We start from the raw sequence: 21,607 nt of genomic DNA, 5'->3' as shown, positions 1-21,607 counted from the left end.
AAGAATAAAAAAGAAATGTTGAATATAATTTGTAGCATGACGCAAAGTTGTATGATTCATTATTGTAAAATTCAAAGTTGTATGATTCATTATTGTAAAATTCAAAGTCGTTTCAAATTTACCTTTTGGTATAAATAGGTAAGGTAGGTAAGTAGTCTATTTGTATGAAATTGTAAATGGTAAGAAATGAAAATTGTAATATATATATATACTGTACTTCACAGAAAAACTTCAGTTAATTGTTTTCCTTCTATTATCCATCTTCAGTATGAAAATTTAGTTGATTTATGTCTCGTTTGTTAGGATCCTGCATATTAACAAAGCTATATTCAGCCAGCCTAGATCATTTAACTTAGAGTACTAGTAAATACATTAGCTGTGGAAAATAACACTTTTCTCAAACTTGCATTAGCTTTAGCAGGGATGTAAAGAAACTTGAATCAGGAGCACCAGTTGGAAAAACAGACTTTATTCTACCTTGGGAGCAATCAATTGATGCAACCCTCTATAATCCAATAGAGATCAAAAGGATGCTACATATAACATAACATACATACATAAATACCCACATCATGTCCTCAATTCAACCTCTATTGGGTATAACGAAACAGTCTTGGCCAAGCTTTCAAATTCTAGTTCCTGTCACAGTTTTGTTGCATTTTCTTGATATTACAAAATCTGACAAACAAAAACAGCAGCAGCCCCAGACATAACAAACACCTTGGCGTTGCAGTTCTTCACATTGCAAGAAATTACAAACAAATAAGATAGGTGCAGTCACAATTGCAGCCTCAAACACCAAAAAATCCTTGACATTGCAGCCGAAATTGCGGTGGCAAATTGTTTCCCATCCAAAAAAGAATCATAATATATACAACCCGTCTTCCTCTTCTTCTTCTTCATCATCGTAATAATAGTTTCCCTCATCTTCGTCCTCATCCTCACTATGCAGCAACATAAAGTCTTGCCCCAATTCCTCATCCTCATTCAAACCTCCCCAATCACCACGATCATGGTGATCATCATCATCGTCATCATTCAGAAAACCATGTTCTCTTCTCTTCTTCATCTCGGGCACCAACTCCACTTCCCCATTCTCAACCCCACTCCATGGCACCCACAAATCCGCATGCCTCCCCAAAGCCCTATCCCAATCACCCACCACCACAGTCCCCAAATCCGCCTCCCTCGCCCTCCTCAACATATCCGAAAAATCCGAATCATCCGAAACCAAAAATAGCCAATCGATCCCTCTACTCATGGAATGAACCATCTGCCTCTTCAGGGCCCAATCCGCCGCCTGCGGTTTATCCTCCACCGTCTTAACAAACACCCCCGCCCGCCGCAGCTCCGCCGCCAGCCCGTACCCCACCTTCGGAACCAGCAGCGTCCTCGCCGCCTCATTATACTTATGATTTCCGCGCAAAAACCGTTCCTTGAAACGGTCCCGTTTCTTCTTCCCCTTCAGCGACTTCAACCGGTTCAGCTTCTTCTCACGCTCGCGCTGGTGCAGCTGCTTGAAGTGCTTCTTCAGGTCCATGTGGGTCTTACACTTGCGCCCACACACCCCGCACGTGTAGGGCTCCGAGGGTGTGACCACACCCTTCCGTTCGAGGATGTCGAGGCTCCTGCGTTCCCGGCGCTCGTGTAGGACCCACTGGGGGAGGTGGACGAAGGCGTGGCGGTTGGCGTAGGCGGAGAAGTCAGTCACCTCGCCGAAGCGGGAAGCGAGGGTTTTGAGCGAAACGGCGGCGTTGTATGGAGGCCCACGAGGGGGTTTGTTGTCGAGGTCCCAGAGAACAACGACCTTGTCGCTTTTGGGGGCGTAAATTCCTTGGGAGTTCTTCACCATGTCGATTTCGACGCAGCAGCATTGGATGCGTGGGTAACGCTGAGATAAGTGCTTGTTGGAAGCAACGTGCCTGCGTTGTGTTTGTGAAAATGCAGAGTGGAAAGTGAAGTGGATTGCGTTTGCGTTGTGGAGAAAAAGCGAATTGTTCATGGTTGATGCTGTGGATAAGAGACACTCTGTTCAGTTTAGATGACAGAAAAAAAAAAAAAGGACACTCTTTTCCTTCTTTCTCTTCATCTTCGCTCTTCTTCTTTCAGAACACATATATTTTTGTTTGGTTCTTTGTGGGCTGCCCCATGATTTTTTAAAAATACTTCATGCACCCCATCCTTGCTAAATGCACTCCATACTAACTCTAAAAAGATTAAAATACCCTTTCACTGTTTCACTGCACCGCAACATTGTCACCTATACAGGAAATATGTATGAGAGGTAGAACACTGCATAAGAAAGAAAAAATCATTTTTTTCAAATCACATTTTATGTATTCTAAAAATTTTCTTTAAAAAACAACTCATTTCAGAAAATATTATATATATATATTCTAGAAAATTGTTCTCAAAGACATTATATATGTTTCACAGAGCTTATTCTAACATTTGTGTTATTATTCTGAAAATTCTATTATAAATATAGGTTATTAAAATCCTATTATAAATAAAAAAACTTTAGTTCTTAATAAAAAATATAGAAAGAAAAGGTGGGTGTATGTTTTGAATTTATTTATATGACTGAGACATGCAGGATTAAAAATAATGAAGTTTAGTGATGAAACCATATTGTAATATTTTATTCACATGCCAATTATGAATATAAGTTATTATTGAAGTTTGTGGGAAGTTATTTAGCAATATTATCAAAGTTTGTGATAAGTTGAGTGTTTAGAATAATGTAAGATGTTCTTGGTAGTTTATTATTATAGTTGAAAGCAAGGAGACATTATCTTACATTGCAATTTACAATTATGAAGCTCATATCACATGCTAATTTAACAACTCATTAAGAAAAAAAGTACTTATCTTTAACTTATCATTCAATTAATAGCATCTTACGAAATCTATTAACAGTATAAAACCATCAATTAGTTATAATTTAAGCAATAATGTTCACTTTTATCTGTTGTATCCATTTAAAAAAAAAAACAACTCAATTATGTTTAATCATCGGATTAATTGGTCAGAGGATGATTATTAATTAATCCCTTGACAGGTACTTTATGACATATATTTTGAATGAACTACACTAAAAAAATATAAAACTCTTTTATACTAATTTTACTTTTAACACCAAATCAGATATTCGCATAATCTACATTAATTCTACTTTATCACACAAATTTTAAAATAATAAATTTATGAATTTTATTATTGTATATTTAAATTCATACTTAAATTTAATACTTTTCTTACACTTTAGATTTTGAACTCTAATACTTTTCTTGCACTTTGGATTTTTAACACTTATGGTATCTAGAATTACACTTAAAATTTTATGTTTTTTATGTATCGATTTCTTTTTTCTAACTTTATTTTTATTACATGTGTATTTAATATAGGCCAGTCTAGTAATTAAGTGTCAGAAAATAAGTAAAAATACTAACAAAATTCTTTCCCGTCACAATTTTATTAAAGGTGATTAAGATTATTGTAGGTGAAGATTTGTTTGCTTTATAACTTGATGCTTTTGTTATGTTTTTAGATGAATTGAAAAAGAAGAATTTTCATATTCAACCATGAGTTTTGGTGTGAAAATTTTAATGTATTAGAATTATATTCAATACATATTTTAACCTTTTAAATATATTAACACGGGTTTGATTTTTTAATAGTATTTAAAAAAAACAATTATATTTGTTTTAGCAAATTTAAACTTTGGATCTCATACATACCTATGAGATATATGATGAAATAAGAAAAAAAAGAAAGAAAAAATTGTATTCCTACTCTTTTCAATAGTATCTTAAAAAAAAGCATTAGTGTAATTGGAAAATAAAACAACTACCAACTCATTTTTACTCATTTAAATTAATTATATTAACTTACAATTTTATTTATTTATAAATCCAAAGAACTTCAATTTTCACTCTTTTTGTTCTCTTTCTTTCATTTTCTTCTACTCCCAAACAAAGGTTAGTATTTTCATACATCTTTCATTACTTTCCAGTCATAATTTTCAATAAAGTATAAATAAAAATTCATAAATTAATCTGAAAAATGCAACTAATGTAAAAATATGTTGCTATCTGAGGTAATTTGCATCAAATAATGTGTCGGTTTCATCTTTTTGAATTCTATTTTACCTAAGTGATACATTGCATTTGATATATCCAACATGTTAACATGCATTATTTGCTTTTTGTTCATGTTGCTGTTTTTCTTTTAATATGATTTGGTAATTTGTTTGGCTCCACTGTGGCCATATTCAACTGTCTCACTCAACTCAACAATGAGTTTGCCATCTGGAATGAGACAAAGTTTACATGTGGAAATGTTTTTTCAGTCAACACTACAAACATACAATGTTGAATTATCATGTTTAATTTAAGAGGCTGCACTCAGTTGGAGAGACACTAAACTTCAAATTATTTTCCAACAATAGAATCTTGGTAATCCACTGCCAAATTCAGAGTATATATATTTCAATCAACTTTTTACAGCAAATGGTACAAAATTTTTGGAGAGTTTTTATTTTTTTTGAAAAATATATATTAGTATTTTCCTTATTATGTCTTTTAGTGTACCTCTATAGGTTACTTAAATTTTAATTTTTAATTATTATAATAAATATATTTAAATAAAGATTAAATTGTAATATATGATGAATATATTAATAAATATTAATAAGTATAATTAAGTGTGAGTAATTTGTATTAAAATTTAATACTTGAATTGTGTGATGGTAGTGATTTTGAATATCTTTAACTAATCTTTGAGTTATTGAATTGGTTTTCTTAGTTAACATTATCATAAAAGAATATGATGATGTAGTTTTGAATTTCTTAAATTCAATAATTGTAAAAAATAGGTTTGAAATATATGTATGAGCAATGGACCAACCTAGTACGTGTGTCCATGAGACACATGGATATTTTTTTCACTATTTTAAATACTAATAACATTTTTTTATGGAATTGAATAATTTTATATATTATATTTTGAATTAGAATAATAAAAATTAAAATAATAAAAAATGATTAAAAAGTTGATAAGTTTCAACATCTCAGAGAAATTTGGTTCTTTAAAAAAAAGTAAGGAAAGTTAACTACTACATTTTAAAGTAATTGATAAGTTTCTAGTCTGTAATGCATGTTGAATTTGATCTAAATTGTAGTCTGATATGAGAATTCTATTTGGATGACTTGTTGAGTATAACTCGTTTTGGTTTATGGAATTAACAAAATTATTGTCTAGAATTGATTAAATTAGGTGTTGAAATATGTTTGTGCAATATAATTGTGTGTTGTTTGAATTGATAAACTAAGTCTATGGTCATTTGAGCACATTGGTATTTAATCTAACATTGAAATATGTTTTTGGATTAAGTATTGAGTCACGAATACCATATTGATCATTTTAATAGAATTCTAGTTCATCATATCAAAGTTGTGGAATTTTAGGTTTCTGGTATGACGCTTAGCTCCAGTTTTCATCGTTGAGCGACTTGAATGCGAATGGTATGACACTGAGTAGTAATAAGGCATCACTGAACGCAAGTTACCACTATAAGTGTGGGGCTATTTTCACTCTTTTTCGCTGAGCGACAAGTAGAGCTCGCTGACCGAACAAAAGTGCGAGAGCTCTGGCGTTGAGTGCTCTCTTTTGCTAGAGTTTTTTGCGCTGAGTGTCAGTTTGAGCGCTAGTGTGTTGTTTTGTGATTTTCTAGATTTTGTTGGTTTCAATGGGTTGTTATGGATTATTAGCATGTTTATTATTAGTTTGTGATGTTTTATTGATTTATATTGTGGTTATAAGCATGACTCTAATGATGATGGTGAGTTTGTTGATGGATATAAATATTGTGTATGTTTAGAGTGATTCTATGAATATGGTGGAGAGACTCTATAGTGGTATATGTTAGTGTGTGCCTTGAGGTAATGAATGTTCCATTTGTGCAGCTATCTTGAACTTTACTAAACATTCATACTTACGAGGAGGAGAATGATTAGGTGGTGAGAGTGATAGGAGGTCCTCTCATAAAGATGGCCCTAGGATTCTTATGAATGTGATAGATACTAACCTTGTAGGTGTTAGTATAACAGTTTTTGATACCACAAGTGCATGACTTCACTAGTTTGACTCAATGACACATTTTCGGATGGTCAAATCTAATATGTATGATTTATTTTCTAAATGTTTCGTTGATGTAAATCTATATATGTGTTTACTTCTATATAAATTACAATATGATTGCTTATTGGTAAATTAACTTACTCTTTTATATATATTTATTTTTAATGATCACCTTAATAATGTAAGTCGAGTCGATGAAGATGTTTGTGTTAAGCAAATATTAGATAATAATAAAACTAAAGTATAGAGTAGAATGATGTTTTTTTGTTTTTGAACTGTTTTGAAAGACTCCATTAGACTCTTAATTTTGATATAACAATATTATTAATATCATAGAATATATATATATATATATATATATATATATATATATATAATATGTTATAGTTATATTTTTTAATAAATAGCATTTACATGTATCTTTTTAAGTATATATTTTTTTTATTGAATATGTAATGTTTTTTTAGTAATTATACAAACATTTTTTATAATATTGATTAACATAACATTTTTTAGAAAAAAAATATAGGAATGGTGCATGTACTTTTTAAAGTGTCAATGGGTGGGAACTTGTAATATATATTACTTTATTTTGTTATTATAACAAGATAAAAAATTAATAGGTTTTATAACATAATATATTTTTGTAATTCAATTTTTATTTTATTTAAAAGAATTTAATGTAATTCTTTTAGTTAAATTAGTATTGATATTTATACGACTGCAGTGACTTTTCTCTAACCTTTAACATTTTTGTTTGTAATCAGAACATATTTTTTACTCTCTCCATTATGAAAGTACAGATAGAAAGTGAAGAAGTGAAGAAACCTCAAATCAAATTGTCTTACAAAGAATATCAACACTAATTTAAAAGAAGAAATTGAATCAAACCCTTTTAGATAAAATAAAAACTTGATTGAACAAAAATTAAAAGTCACATAAAATAAATTCTTCAAAGACAAAAAAAAAACTTATTAAATAGAAACAAACACTATTTTATAGTACTATCTAGTCATAAACGACTAAATTTATATTTTTGCAATATCGATTTCAAAATTATCCTAAACTGAATACAATTGGAATTCATAATTGATAAAAAAAAGGTGTACTGCTACTTTCCAAAGACAAAAACTTCAGTTTATTTAAAGTATTTAGTGATTCATTTTTTCTTCTTTTATCAGTATCCATCAATATTTATTTTTTATTTGGAAGTGCTATAGCCACCTGGGAACTTTGACAACCTTTATTGTTTTTAATTACTTTTTGGGATGCTGATAAAGAGAGAACCCAAAGGAATCAGAGTTGAGTAAAAGCATTTGGAAGTTTGCTCTGATTCAGAAACTGCAAGATTAATGGGAAGAAGAAGATTATCTACAAAGCATCAGATAAAGTATTAATTTTTGTTTATTATATGATTGAAATGGAAAGCACAACAACTCATCTTACTTCTTTTTTTCTTTTCTCACTCTCTTGAAAACTACACAAAACAAAAATAAATCAGCAAACGCGTTTCTTCACAAATGGCAAGTGTTTGTCGGTTCCCCATAAAATTAAATAAAACATACTGACAAAGAATTCGTACTCCAAGGAAAAATCCACCTTATGTCACACTTCACCCTTTCATCTCATAACAAAATTACATAAACATAACATCTTCAGTCCAGATTTTTCATATATATATACACTTTTGAATGTATTTTAAAGGTAGAGAGAATCCAAATTCTAACACCTCTGACTGCATGTTTTTGATTGAACAAGTCTCAGTCCATGCTCACCATACCTCATTGCCCCCTTATAATTTTCTCTTCGTTCATTCCTTTTTTTCCTTTACAATTACTCATTCCAAGTCACAATATTCTATGCAGAATAATAAAGTGGAAGGAAGAGAAACGAGAAAAAAAAAAGGAAGAGTTCAGAGAAGAAGATCATAGATGGGTCAACTGATACATGTTGCAGTGGTGGCAGCCTCCTTGGGATGTGTTTCAACCCTTTTGCTGGTTTTCATGTGGCGTTGGTGTCATCACAAGAAAGACCACAGAAACTTCGTAGAAGCCAATAGCTTGACCAGAATGGAGAGTCTCCAAGCAGGAATTGCAAGACTTCATCAACAGCAGCCTGCAGTATATCACCAATTTGACGAGAAGAACAAGAACAAGAGCAATAACAAAATAAAAAACAAAGGCAACTTTTATGTTTTTCACAATGGGGTATCTAGAAGGGGGCATTTGTTCAACTGGGATGATCATCCCTATCTTGTGGTTGATGCTGTGGAAAATGGGTGGTCTGGATTTGGTTTTTCCAACTACAAGAGCAACATGCCATCTCCTTCAAAAAGATCAAGTCTTTTGGGAGCATGTGCTGCTGCTGCTGCTGAGAATGGAAGAGAAAGTGAGGCTGAGATAAGTTGGGAAGTGTGTAATGGATCAGCTGAATATATGCAGAAGGTTAGACTCAATCCTGAGTTGAAAAAGGTTCTTCACTCAAACAACTCTTCCAATATGAGTGTTGCTTCTGTCATTAGGACTTCTCTACCTCTTCCTGGCCCTCCTTTGGGAAACTATGCCTTCCCACAAGAAGCCTATTTTGAAATCACCATACTGTGTTCTGGTGTTGGTAATCATGATTCGGTTGTTGGAAAGAAAGAAGGGGAGAAGACAAAACTCCTCATTGAAGATGGTTCCAATGGTGTATGTGATTTGAATATGGTTGAAGAAGTGAAACTTGGGCAGAAAGAGGGTGGTGGAAAGAGTGGATCTGTGATGTTCTCATTGGGGTTAACAGCAGGAGGAGGTGTTCCTTTAAGAGTTCCAGGTAGCTATCCTAGGAGCATTGGATTCAATTCCAATGGTTCTGTCTTTCTTGAAGGTAACCAAATTTACTTATCCTTCTCTTATTGCTTGCCATCTTCTTTCTATTTTACACCATTTGAGGAAAGAAAGGTTCCATGGCCATTCATTTTCTATAGTTCAAAATTTGTGGACAAAAGTATAGGGTCATTATTCAGTACAGATTCAAGATTCATTAGGCACAAAGTTTTGGCTTTGTGCTATTGTTTTAGAAAGAGAACAGCTTGACCCAATTTAAGACTCATTTCTAATTCTCACCTAAACATTAAACATGAGAGGCCCACATGAAATGTTTACACTTCACATTCCTCACTATAACAACTTCAATGCCGTACTTTAGAGTAGAATGGAACAGACATAGTTATGGTAAATAAGGTGGCACTCTGTTAGATATATTTCAATGTAAAATATGTCTTAACCCAACTGAAGTATCTATTAAGTTTCTTAAAAAAAATTGTACTATTTGTTTCTCTTTCAAATGCTGTCTAAAATACCTGTTTTCTATAAAACGTTATTTATGATATTAGTAGGATCAAAAGTGACGCACTTCAAAACTAGAAGAACTAAAAATGAACAAATTATGTTTTGAAAGATTAAAACTGAACTTTGAAATTTTACAGGGACAGCAATATGTTTTAACTGATTTTAATTTTCATATTTATATTTCAACTTCACCGTTTTACAACCAGTCAAAAAGTCAAGTTAACATTCAAATAACTTCTGCAGTGTCTTCATAGTTCTTGGGTTTTATGCAAGAATTGACAGAATTATTTTATATAAGGAGTTCACTATCGAAGAGATTACATATACATGATTTTAGTTCAACCTAAATAAGAAATTGACATATTTTTAATCTAAAATTTCGATGTATTGAGTTTATGAATCTTTTATTTAATATGATCTTATATGGTGTATAGTTTTGTCACTAGAGGTGTGACTTAGACTCATACATGAATTATTCACAACAAGAATCACCAATTTCTATAGTTACAATTTCAACTTATGCTGATTTACTTATGTTCTTTTGAAGAGATCTGAGTGTGAAACTTGGTTACAGGAATGAAACTTGTGATGGAGTCTGAGAAGGCACAATGGATAGGAAGTGAAAGGGTAATTGGATGCGGGTATGATCCAAGGCAGAAGAAGGTTTTCTTCACATTGGACTCAGAATTGGTGCATGTCATCCACTGTCAGTCAGAAGAATTCGGCACTCCACTCTGTCCAACTTTGGCTGCAAACATAGACATTCAGGTTTTGGTTAATTTTGGACAAAGTGCATTCAAATATACACCTGCAAATGCACAAAGAACACCAAATCCATGCTTCATAGCCCCACTTGTAAATTCTCCTGGTGCTACCCTCGGTTATGATGACAGCAAGGAGCTCTTCTCCATGGGAAGGATTGATTCTCAGTGGCATAACAGATCTGCAAACAAAGCCAATCAACCCAATGGGAATATTAGTCAAGTCTTAGATTTTGATGACTCTGAGGCTGATCTATTTGAAATAGTCTTGGATGGTTCATGAAAGTTTGAAAACATTATTTCATAGCTCACCACTGTATAGCAGGCATAATTGAATGTGGTTATCATGTCTCAGGCGATTAACTTCATTTCTCCTTCTGCACATACCCTTTGATTTGATCTTTCCCCTTCAACCATAGCTAGTCATATAACAGCCTTTTGTCTCTTCTTTTACCCTCCCAAACGTGTTTTTCTTCTTTGGTCACCAAACAAACACTAAGTTTTGCTATTTGGAATACAGCATTTTCCTCCCTCTGTAAATACTGAATTAGTGATTATACTTTCTGGCCAATGTTCCCATTATATTATATTATGCTTTCTGCCTTTCTCATCAAACTTTCTGCAAACATTTTATGTGCTAGTCATGTCAAAGCTTAATGCAGAGAGGCACCACCATGATGAAAAAGGTTATAAAAACCAAAAGTGTTTCCAGTTACAGATGATTTAGCATTCATGAAGCCTCCTTTTTCTAAGAGATAAGTATTTCTTTTGTTGTTGTTGACAAGGTTTGGTTGTAAGAAGGAAACTTTGAAAATGTAGAACCAATAATTGCATTTAGTTTGATAAGTATGTGGCATTTGACAGCTGATAAAAAACAATATTATCAAAATGTAATTGCGTGTCAATCCTTGCATAGTTCATGGCCACATGTCATCCAACCTTTTAGGTCAACATGTATGGGTGTGTGTGCCACGCTAACTCCCCAAAATCATTCTTTATACCATTCTCTATGCATAATTTCTTTTTACTCTTCATCTTTAAGAACACTTCTTTTATATTCAACATTTTCTTCTGAATTCTGGAGATGACCTGTATAATTTATACTAAAATCAGTTTTAGATAATTTTTTTTCATAAATGTTTTAAAAAACTTATAAGTCAAAATTAATATGTTAAAAATAAGCCTTCTTGAAATTTTAATATAAGAAGTATTTTACAATTGTTTTCATTATATTACAGAAAGGAGTGAAAAGGTTGTTGTGTGGTGCATTTAATTAAATCAAAGATCATGATCTCCACTATGTATGACCTTCTAGGAACCACGTCCCAGCAGTGAACGTAATTAAGAAATAGTTGAGAAAACAAAATGTATGTTGTGCGAGTCCTCACATGTTAAGCATTGAGAATAAGGGATTATGTTTGAAATTAAAAACTGTAAGTATAATCTTCAAGAAATAAAAATCATATATCTGAAACGTGAAAATTTACAATCCAGAACGTTTGTATACCATAAATATAAAATAATATTTACAATTTAATTCTATAAAATTAAATTAAAATTATAATATATATAAGTAAATATAAATTTATTTATTTATTCTTAGTATCCCGGTCGCATATTAGGGATTTTACTTTAACCCAGTATTTACTGTTTTAGGAACTAACGCAAAATAATTATTTGAGCAAGCGTGACACACTTCAAAGAACTTTTACTTCACGAATAGTAATTTCCTTTGATGAAATCAAGAACTAATAGAAAAACCAATCGCCTACATTTTTCTTGATTGGGTGTTTGCGTTGACATAACCTAATCAGAAAACCTTTCCTTGAACAAACTGTATATGATCTGAATCAGGATATGTCATTATCTAGTCTCGATGCCTCTTTAAATTGTCGCAGCATATGAGAACAATTCTTGCGAAAATGTCGTGTTATTTTTTCTTTTATTCTCCTTGCTTGGCATTTTTCATTTCAGTTTATTTCTTGTTTTTCCGCCAACCTTACTATAGATGTCGAGCTCAAACAATGGAGATCATTGTTGCTCCACTTGTTGTAACTGCAAAATGCTCAAAACCAATATCTATCCCAACAGAATACTAGTATATGGTGATATCATACCTTGTGTAGCTTAAGCGGCTTATTTGTTAGATTTTCCTGCGAATAACTTTGATGAAAGCATAATCCCTGAATTACAGTTCTGAACTTATTGGTCAGATCCAAAACTCTTATGCTTGTTCAGTTAGTTGGAATAAAAAAATGGCAGAACAGTGCAATCTTGTGTAAAGATGTGGCTGATGCTGCATTAGCATATCGTTACTCCCAAACATTCAGCTCGAAAGTATCCTTCACTCGAATTGGTAGAACTTTCAATACCATATTCTTCCCATTTTTTGGGTTGTTAACTTCAGTTTATTAGGTTGTTATAGCTTCGAATTCGTTACCATGCCCCTCTAGATAGAATTTCCAATGTACTCATTTTCAACATTTAACAGTATACTAGGGTTTTAAATCTTGTATAGTAGTTATTATAGCCTCAATCTTAATAATAAATGTTTAAATTGGTTAAGCGCAATTAGAAATATAAGCAGATTGAATTGTTGTTAAGACATTACTAATAGAACAAAAGTTTAACTATTATAAAAGGAAAAATTTTTTGACTTCGTATGCAATGATAAGAACCTGCGCCAGTTTTACTGTTGAACAATTAACTAGTTGAAAATTGTAATACTGATCCTTTTGATATCGGAATGAAAATCATATTCCAAGCTCATGGTAATATTGAAATATTAAATCCTTATTCTACCACTTTAGACAAACAATGAGAACAGCCGCAAAAGACTGTTACCCTGAATTAAATCACAGAAAATACTACACAAATTACGAACTACAGGACGACTTCTATCGCCTGGATTTCAAAATTGCTCACCTAATCTTGGGAATAGAACTTATGTTTTGGAACATAAGATGCAGAAGAAAGTTGTAGAGTGTTCAATTATAACCACCCAGCACTGATTCTGTAACCCTCTTTAATGATTCGGATGCCTTGAGCACATCAGACTCTGAATGCCCCGCAGAAACAAACAATCTAATTCCTACAGGCAAACGGCACTTATCCAGTGTTGATCTTTTGGAAACCACCACAAATACAGATTCTTCCCTCAAAACCTGCGAATGCACAACATTAAGGACAATTAAAATCGAAACCAATAAATTTAACATCACCAAGCATCATTCCTCACCCGTTCTGCGATAGTTTCAAGCAGACGCAGGTCATCTTTCACGGAACCTGTTGATTGCTCTAATCTCAAATAAACAATAGGTGACTCTGGATTGCTTGCAATTGTGATGCCCGATATTTTTGACAATTCTGCATTGGCCAGTCAGTGTACGTAAAATCATCAGTGCTTAACATACAATCCTTTTTTTTTCATGGGTGAAAACAAATGCATAAAAATAAAAAAGCAATTCAATCTGTCAGGTATCCTGCACTAGCCAAATAGGCACTACATTACACACTACACTCAGTGAAATAAAACCCCACCTTTCCTTAACAAAGAAATATTGCTCTTCAGCTTTGTTATTAGATTGGGATTTTCCTCCAGGATATCAATAGCTGTAATTGCAGCGCTTGCAAGATAAGGAGGTAAAGAAGCAGAAAAGACGTAACCAGAGCTACTCAATCGCTGCCAGGGTAGAAAACAGGCATATTAGAGCAAAGCAATGCAGATAAGAAACAATTGTCATCAACAAACAATAAATAGTGATAGCATGCCTCTCCATTTTGAAACTTTTACAGTTTACACCTATAAATTCAGGAATAAATGATGAAATGTAAACCAAAAAAATAAATCCTTGAGAATAAATTCTTAAATTTCCACATTTACAATTCTTTGTTTTCGCTTGGTATACTAAGAAACCTAACACATTACTTGTAGATGGTTAATGGCTATATATCACATGACACTTCCATACTTGGTGATCGATAACTCTTGCACTTCCAGTGCAGAATCCTCCTTCTGTGGCCAATGCATGTCCCATAGCAGCAGTTATAATGTCTATCTTCTCAACCTGGAGCATGTAACCACAAATCACAAACAACAATACATTTTTGAATAAATGCATACTTGCATCTAGGGTGAGCACATGCACCCACCTCCCAAAACAAAGAAATTCAAAACATACCGGAACTCCACAGTATTCAGTTAGACCTCTTCCTGAACTTCCAAGCACACCCAATGAGTTGCTTTCATCCAGCAGAACACGAAATAGATATTTTTCCTTCAATTTAACGATCTCGTCCAAGGGTGCTATTTGGCCAGAATTCTGAAAAGCATTGCAATAAAAAGGATAGTAGCAGATATCAGTTGAGCAATTTCTTGTTTACACAAATGCCTATTTGTATAGACAGATGTTAATACAGAAAAAGTAACTCTTTGACATTGGACTTAAGACCTAACTCAATCCCATTCACCTGATTTGAAAAGTGAAAAATCCCTAAGCTTTACAAGCACTAGTACAATTGGCTCTTATAGAAACAATCTGAACAACCAAAAGTCAAGAAAAGAAATGAAAAAAAAACTGCAGAAAGATTGATTAGCCACAACTACAAATTTATTTATTATAGATATTAATCAACCATTCCCCTTCACATGAACAACTTAAGTATTTAATAATACACCATGCCTTCTATTAGAAGTTCTACATCGAATAGAGATAAGTCCACCCGTTACATCAAAGTAGGTGCAAACCTCACCTTACAAACTGGTTTTGTGGGGTTGAGTTCACTTCTTATCATGGTATCAAAGCATGATTTAGAGTCTAAGTTTGTCGTTTGTTGGGTCCGTTATTCCACCCGTCATCAGATCACCTAATATCTAGTCTCATGCTCGATATGTATATGTCTCAACATAAGGAAGGGTGTGTTAGAAGTCTTATATCGACTAGAGATAAAGCTAATTCACAATATATAAGTGGTACAAATCTCACCTTATAAACTAGTTTTGTGGGGTTGAGTTAGACTTAAAGTCCACATCTTAACACTTTCTATAGAATTAAATATAAGGAATTCCAACTACTGGACCACACATGATTCTCCATATATAATCATTAGTAGTGCCACCTATAGAATTCGTAGTATGTACGGAGTTCGTTAGAAATACAATCTACACAAGGACCCTTGAAGATATATGCCAATTAGTCAATAGAGCAACAAAGTTGGTGGTGATTTTTCATGAGATCACTTTTTCTCTAACAAAAATAACAATCTATCTGTGTTCAGTTTGCTCTAGAACTAACTACCAGCGTAATTCCATATACATAATTGTCAGAACAACCCCTAACTATTAGTTCCCATCATTACTACCAGCTGAAATCAACCCTATCCCCAAGGCTGATTATCTTTAACCACTTGGCTAGCAATTACTTCTCCATCTTCAATTAGGGCTACATTATCTTCCAACATTCAATCTTGTTTCACTAAACATCAATGCAAGGGTGGAATTTTGCTCCTCGCCCAAAGCATAAGCCCTTACTTGTCCTTCTTTCCATCAATTATTGGTATGCCACATGGCAGGCCTCATGCTTTTCACGCCACAATTATGCCCATCTCCACCCTTTATTTGGTTAAAAAGACACTAAACTTGAAAGAGTTATGTTACTTGAATTTCTCTTCCTCTTTGTACTGCTGAAATTGCTATCACCATTCCCCCTACCAGTAACTAACTACCCACAAGTGCAAGCAAATCTAAAACCTCTGCTCCTATACTTTGTGCATATTGCACTGTTAGAGTTTTTGTTTTTCGTTGAAATGATCACTCCCTATGCTTGATTTCAGGTTGCAACCCACCCAAAGAATAATCCAACTTTTGTTTTTGGGTAAACAGTTCACTAGCCTTTGGTTATCTGTCCCCTGCGGGCTAGAGAGATGTGATGATAGATTAAACCAATGAATAGTAGAACTATGCATGCTTGACTATGTTAATTTAATCTTCACGTCTTCACTAATATTCTGAACTTCAAAACAAGTTTCGGCCCCAGCAATTCACCCAATATGGTCACCTCCACTGAAAGATATCAATTCCACCTTAACTCTCAAAAGTGCTCACCTATATCATGATTGGTTGAGCACTTGAGTCTGATACTTCCTTATTCTCTTCCCTGTCCAATGACCTGCCTTCCTCCTCTTCTCCAGACTTTCCCATAATTCTCCCATCTCCAACAAAACCTTCTAAAAAAATTTGCCAATCTTTTTGCCCAAACTCACATCTAACCTGCGCCTCAATACTGGCTTTCAGCTTCTAGTTTCTCTTATTTCAATTCATCTATCCTCTCGGTCACACATCCCAGTCTTCTTAACAGGTCACACAAATTTTCTCCTTTTAATAATATGTTGGATTGAACCAAACATACAAAAAATCAATTGGTAAAAGAAATAAAATATACTATTGAACAATGAAATCAAACACCACTACATTCATTGTCCCACAGACGAAAGTCTCATAGCTCATACAATACAACATTACTCTTGTCTTGTCCCAAAGACAAAAGTGTCCTGCATAGTATTCTCTGTCCACTAACTACAAATAACTTCACACTCCTCCTAACTACACAACCTACTATCAAATATATACTCCAAATACATAACAGCCAGGCACCAAGTTATTTTCTACACACAAAACCTACACCACTGCCAACAGTTCTTTCTACACTTAACTGTCATCCTAGGGTTTCCAATCCATAACTTTTATCTAAAGCAGTTAGTTCTACACATGTAATAACTTCCATAACTACCCTTAACTATCAATTCCCATCAGACTGCCACTCTAAGGCTGGAAGCTTTTTTTCAAATTTCAATCCTTCATACTTATCTTCAATTTGCGTTTGTTGATTACTATCTCAGCAGAACTGGCAGTTCATACAGAAAAAGTTATCAATATCATCAGTTGCAAGAAGCAGCAAGCAATTCAAAGTTTCAAACGGCTATTTGTTTTAAAGCTAAAGGTTGTGAATCTTGTGAGTGGGAACTTCATTCATTGGAAACACGATGTAAAAGTGTAAAGCTAATCTACTGAACAGATGATCAACAAGATCTACCTGGTAGACAGCTTCAACAACAATATATCGCCTCAAATTCTTTGTCCGCTTATATTTGACAGTAATGTTCTCTAGTGTTTCTCTTAAAGAGTCCATGTCATTGTGCTTAAAATACACTACTGTGCTTCGAGAAAGATGAAGGCCATTCTGTATTCCCCAGTGAACTCCCTCATCCCTGTAAAACACACAAACTTACAAAACATAATTTACAGTAACACAGCCTCCATCAATCAGCCATACCAAGTGAGCAACTGAATAGACAAGTGTTTTAGTTTTTTCTTTATACCATTCTAATACACAAACAAAAGCAATGAGAGAAAGCCAAAGAAAACAATTCTATGTGATGTCAATGCCCACTACAAGTATAAATAAATGTTATGAGTCCAAAAAACAGATGAAAAACAGAAATATTACAGCACAGAATCTTTTCAAAGACAAACTTTAGCACTTACGCTACAATTATATCTCCTTTTTTAGAGAAAGCAGGAATTGCACTGAACATTGTGGAGAGTCCGTAAGAGTAGAGAATTGAATCAGGGGTTCCTAAAAACTTTGCTATTCTTCCTTCACAATCAAGGTGGACATCTAGGCAAAGAAAAATTATCATAAGAACAGAAGCATTTCATCAAAGAAAAAAAACATTGAGATTGAGCCTTACCAATTGTCCCATAAAACCCACGGGGACCACAAGAACCAACACCATATTTTGCTAAAGAAGAAGAACATGAGTCCTACAAGAAAAGGTAAATATAATTTAACTATGTCAACCCAGCGCCCCAAAAAAAGGAATTATTATGGATATGGAGACCATTTCCTTACAAGTAGCTTTGGATGACCTATAAACCCAAGATAGTTTGCTGAAGCAAAATTCACAACTTCTTTGCCTTTGATTATGGTATGTGGACCAGCAGCACTGCATAAAAAACAACACTATTTTATCAGACTTTGAAAAGTAGAAGGGACACATTGGAAATATCATTACATCATAAGGGAGAACTTGTTAATATACACTCCCTTTTTTTCAAAATAAAATGGCAAGAACTTAAAAATCTGGAGGGGTTATCCAGTGCACAAGGCTCCCATTATAGTTGAGTTTGGGTACGGTTGTTTCTGTTTCTATAACCAAAGATCACCATGTCATAACTGACTAGGTAGAAATCTTATCAAAGGCCTAGAAATCTTCCTCAAAAATTTCATGAATCTATGTCAAGAAAATGTAACCATAGCAGTGAAATTGACAAGCATAAAACATAATTTCAGGATTTCATCTTAAAATGTTCAAGACATTAAAGCTAGAAAAAAAGTTTGCTACGACCAAAGAAAAAAAAACACCTCTCCAACACTGGTGGTTCATACAGCAACTCTTTATTAAGAGAAGGAATAAGGGGTTCTGGAACCCATTCGTCACATAACTCGTCAATTTCCTGCATATCACAAGCATAAAAAAATTAAAATTGCATAATACAACTGATGAATCTCAGATTGCATTGTACAAGTTAGCATGGAATAATATGCTAACATATTGTTGGAAACATATATATATATATATGAGAGAGAGAGAGGAAACTGAGAGTATTTTATTCATACTTCGAAGATTACAGAACGGCACTATTTATAGAGCTGGGAACAAAGGTCAATGACAGTAACAAACTAAATCTGTCAGATAGTCAGAGGTAACTGATTACACTTATATCAGTAGCCTAAATTACTATACGTACACTCTAAAACAGATTTCAATCATAAGTATTTCTTCAGAAGAACATGGTAATTATGTTCTTTAGAAAATAACAGTAACTTCAGATATTCGACACAATAATCAGATAGAAAAAACATAAACCTCCAATGATATAGTTTCAGCTTAGACATGAAAATTGTTCACATACAATTTTTTCTGCGTCCACTCTGAGATATGCTACCAAAAATGTTAACAGCATAAATAATCATCCAAAAAGCAAGTTCTAATCTATCATAAAGCAAGCTGTTCTTATACTATCATACTTCACAAACTGAAATCTATCAGGAGTTGATTCTCTGAAAACTACTCGAAGTAAAAAAAATGGAAAATAAATGTCAGTGTAGTTCCAAGTAAGCACCAGGGATGAAAAAAGACATAACTGAATTGCATGTCTGAAGAGCATACTTTCCATCTGTAGGAACTCCAACGATTAATCTATCTTGAAATTTTGAAATTCTCATAAAGAATAATAAGAGATGCCCCCATGTCAGGTCCCTAGAACAACTAAAAACGACAATAACTGAATGTCTAATTTTCTCCTTACATTGAATAGCTTTTAAATTCTAAACACTAACAGACACCACTTTTTAGCTGCATAATATATACTAATAACAACAATGCATGCAATCTAAAGGTGAAGCGCTAATCTTTGATGAAATAGGAAAAATAAAAGTAATTGTATCAGGAAAAGGATGACAACAAACCAAATGTCAATGTCATTTTCACATAAAAGTTTACACAACCGTGTCCCAGCGCTACTTCACATTATTCAACAAATAACTAAAGCCTTAAATATGTAAAAAAATAAATCAAAAAATGCACATTATCACTCTCACACAGAGATAAAAAGTAATGTTGAACTAACCTTGTTTGTTAATGGCCTTTTAGGAGGCTTGTAACTTTTCTGCGAAAGCAAGAAAAGTATGACCACCAGCAGTAAAACTTCGATGAATAAATGTCCTTCAAAGACACGGTTCAAATGGAGGAAATCAATCAAAGAATTAACTAACTAACTAACTAATTACATTCATAATCATCAATTCAAACAGAAAATAAAGATAAATCTAACTCCAGAAAATGAAAAACTACCACCGATATGGACTCCGAAAACCACAGCTCGCGCAGAAGGAGCATCCAACGCGAACATCACCCAATCCAACGTCGAGTTCACGAAATTGACGACGGCAGAGGCCATCCGAGTATCCATCGAATTCGCAAGGAACCGTTCAGAAGCACTCATGCATGAACGAACATGCGCACTACTCGAAACTTACGGAACACTCTGGAATCAAATGAAATCAAATCAAATGACAGCAACACAGGAATCGAACACGAATGTGGAAGTCACGAACGACGACGCGTCGTACGGACGAATCGGTTGAGCTGGAAATGCAAGCGTTCGGATCCGCCACAGCGAGGAAGCGAAGAGAGAGAAACGGCGCGAGATTCAGAATGAGATGCAAGTGAGAGGGAGAGGAAAGAAGAAGGGAGAAGAATGGGGAAGTGGGGAAATTTGACTGTGTTTGGATGGGGAACGATCGGAGGGCTAGGACGAAGCCACGTCATAAGCAGGTTACCCGTAACTTAACGGTTGTCATGACGCATGCGAACTTTTCTTCTCTCCACCCTCCTTCCTCGTCTATTCGTCATTTCGTCTTTTCCTTCCTTCGCTTTCTATTTTCTTTTTCAGCGCGGAATTCGCCTTTTCTATTTTGGCTTCTTTTTAAGCTCTGTCTGCATTCATGTGGAAGGTGATAACAAAATTAAATGTGGTCGACAAATCTAATTTCAAAATAAATAAATAAATATGTATTATTATTATTATTATTAGATATTTTATAATTATAAACGTGTGCATTAATACGAGATTTATCATCTTGAATTCAAATTTCTAAACAAAACAGTATTAACGACCCTGTAAGAAAAATACTAAAGACGTGAACAACTAATTCTAAATTTATTTATTTTAATATATGTGACTTTTATTTGTGCTCTTAGTTTTATCTATGACTTGGCAAATATATAGATACGATGTGGGGTTTATTTGAAATACGTGTTCTTTTCAAAGTTATTACTTTTATTTAGTATGACATTGATGAAAATTATAATTGGATGCTTTTAATTTCCGTTAAAGAAAAGTAGTCACCTTACCATAAAATATTATGAATTTAAAATTTGTGTTACGTAGATTTCTATAAGTCAAACTATATATATATATAAAAATATGATTTCGTGTATTGCCAAGAAGATTCTAAATTAATGAAGGAAATTGGATTCAAGTCAGACTGATCAAGCTTTAAGTCTAGTAAATTTTTGGGTTAGCATATATACTTTGTTAAGTTGTGAAAAACATAACGGTAAACCCAAATCATTTATTTAACATCCATTCATGATACTTGCTGCACTTTCCCATTATTAATTCCAAATTACATTGTTTAAATCACTTACAAAGAACTAATTTTGGCTTCTTAATACCATTTTCGTTGGGTTATTCTAATTAAGATTAATCAATGCATAGAATTTTGCTATGACGTATGTTTTCTTTTGTCA

At 33.5% G+C, this 21,607-nt stretch overlaps 3 protein-coding genes across 4 annotated transcripts; 1 reads left to right on the top strand and 2 right to left on the bottom strand.

Moving 5' to 3' along the window:
• Nucleotides 1-453: 453 nt before the first annotated feature.
• LOC108337215 (uncharacterized) lies at nucleotides 454-2,101 on the bottom strand. Its single transcript, XM_017573688.2, is given in 2 exon segments — nucleotides 454-907; nucleotides 909-2,101. Coding segments are annotated over 2 exon segments (1,224 nt in total). The 5' UTR covers nucleotides 2,003-2,101; the 3' UTR covers nucleotides 454-777.
• A 5,670-nt stretch (nucleotides 2,102-7,771) lies between these two features.
• Nucleotides 7,772-11,237, top strand: LOC108336321 (uncharacterized). Its single transcript, XM_017572736.2, has 3 exons — nucleotides 7,772-7,845; nucleotides 8,007-9,006; nucleotides 10,045-11,237. Exons 2-3 carry the CDS (start codon nucleotides 8,073-8,075, stop codon nucleotides 10,512-10,514), a joined length of 1,404 nt encoding a protein of 467 aa, XP_017428225.1. The 5' UTR covers nucleotides 7,772-7,845; nucleotides 8,007-8,072; the 3' UTR covers nucleotides 10,515-11,237.
• A 1,705-nt stretch (nucleotides 11,238-12,942) lies between these two features.
• Nucleotides 12,943-20,755, bottom strand: LOC108338345 (long chain base biosynthesis protein 1). Of its 2 annotated transcripts, XM_017575155.2 has the most exons (12): nucleotides 20,147-20,749; nucleotides 19,923-20,017; nucleotides 18,655-18,746; nucleotides 18,142-18,235; nucleotides 17,981-18,053; nucleotides 17,775-17,907; nucleotides 17,323-17,497; nucleotides 14,413-14,553; nucleotides 14,203-14,298; nucleotides 13,772-13,913; nucleotides 13,470-13,597; nucleotides 12,943-13,395 (listed from the first exon to the last, which is right to left on the bottom strand). In XM_017575155.2, the coding sequence occupies exons 1-12, from the start codon at nucleotides 20,295-20,297 to the stop codon at nucleotides 13,219-13,221; spliced, it is 1,497 nt and encodes a 498-aa protein (XP_017430644.1). In that variant the 5' UTR covers nucleotides 20,298-20,749; the 3' UTR covers nucleotides 12,943-13,218. The 2 variants fall into 2 exon arrangements, with proteins under 2 accessions (XP_017430644.1, XP_052736516.1); XM_052880556.1 differs by lacking the exons at nucleotides 12,943-13,395; nucleotides 13,470-13,597 and having other exon boundaries at nucleotides 13,775-13,913; nucleotides 14,160-14,298; nucleotides 20,147-20,755.
• Nucleotides 20,756-21,607: the final 852 nt, after the last annotated feature.

Source organism: Vigna angularis, chromosome 7 (assembly GCF_016808095.1).
Source record: "Vigna angularis cultivar LongXiaoDou No.4 chromosome 7, ASM1680809v1, whole genome shotgun sequence".
NCBI classification, from domain to species: Eukaryota; Viridiplantae; Streptophyta; class Magnoliopsida; order Fabales; family Fabaceae; genus Vigna; species Vigna angularis.
This window is presented reverse-complemented; position numbering and strand designations above follow the sequence as displayed.

Bases quoted from the DNA above. Each gene is read 5' to 3' on its own strand.
- LOC108336321 (XM_017572736.2), top strand. From the start codon at position 8,073: ATGGGTCAACTGATACATGTTGCAGTGGTGGCAGCCTCCTTGGGATGT. The intron at 9,007-10,044 runs GTAACCAAATTT...ACTTGGTTACAG, and splicing joins TGGTTCTGTCTTTCTTGAAG to GAATGAAACTTGTGATGGAG.
- LOC108338345 (XM_017575155.2), bottom strand. From the start codon at position 20,297: ATGAGTGCTTCTGAACGGTTCCTTGCGAATTCGATGGATACTCGGATG. The intron at 18,747-19,922 runs GTTAGTTCAACA...TGTGATATGCAG, and splicing joins AAAGGCCATTAACAAACAAG to GAAATTGACGAGTTATGTGA. The intron at 17,498-17,774 runs GTAAGTGCTAAA...TGTGTTTTACAG, and splicing joins AAAGGAGATATAATTGTAGC to GGATGAGGGAGTTCACTGGG.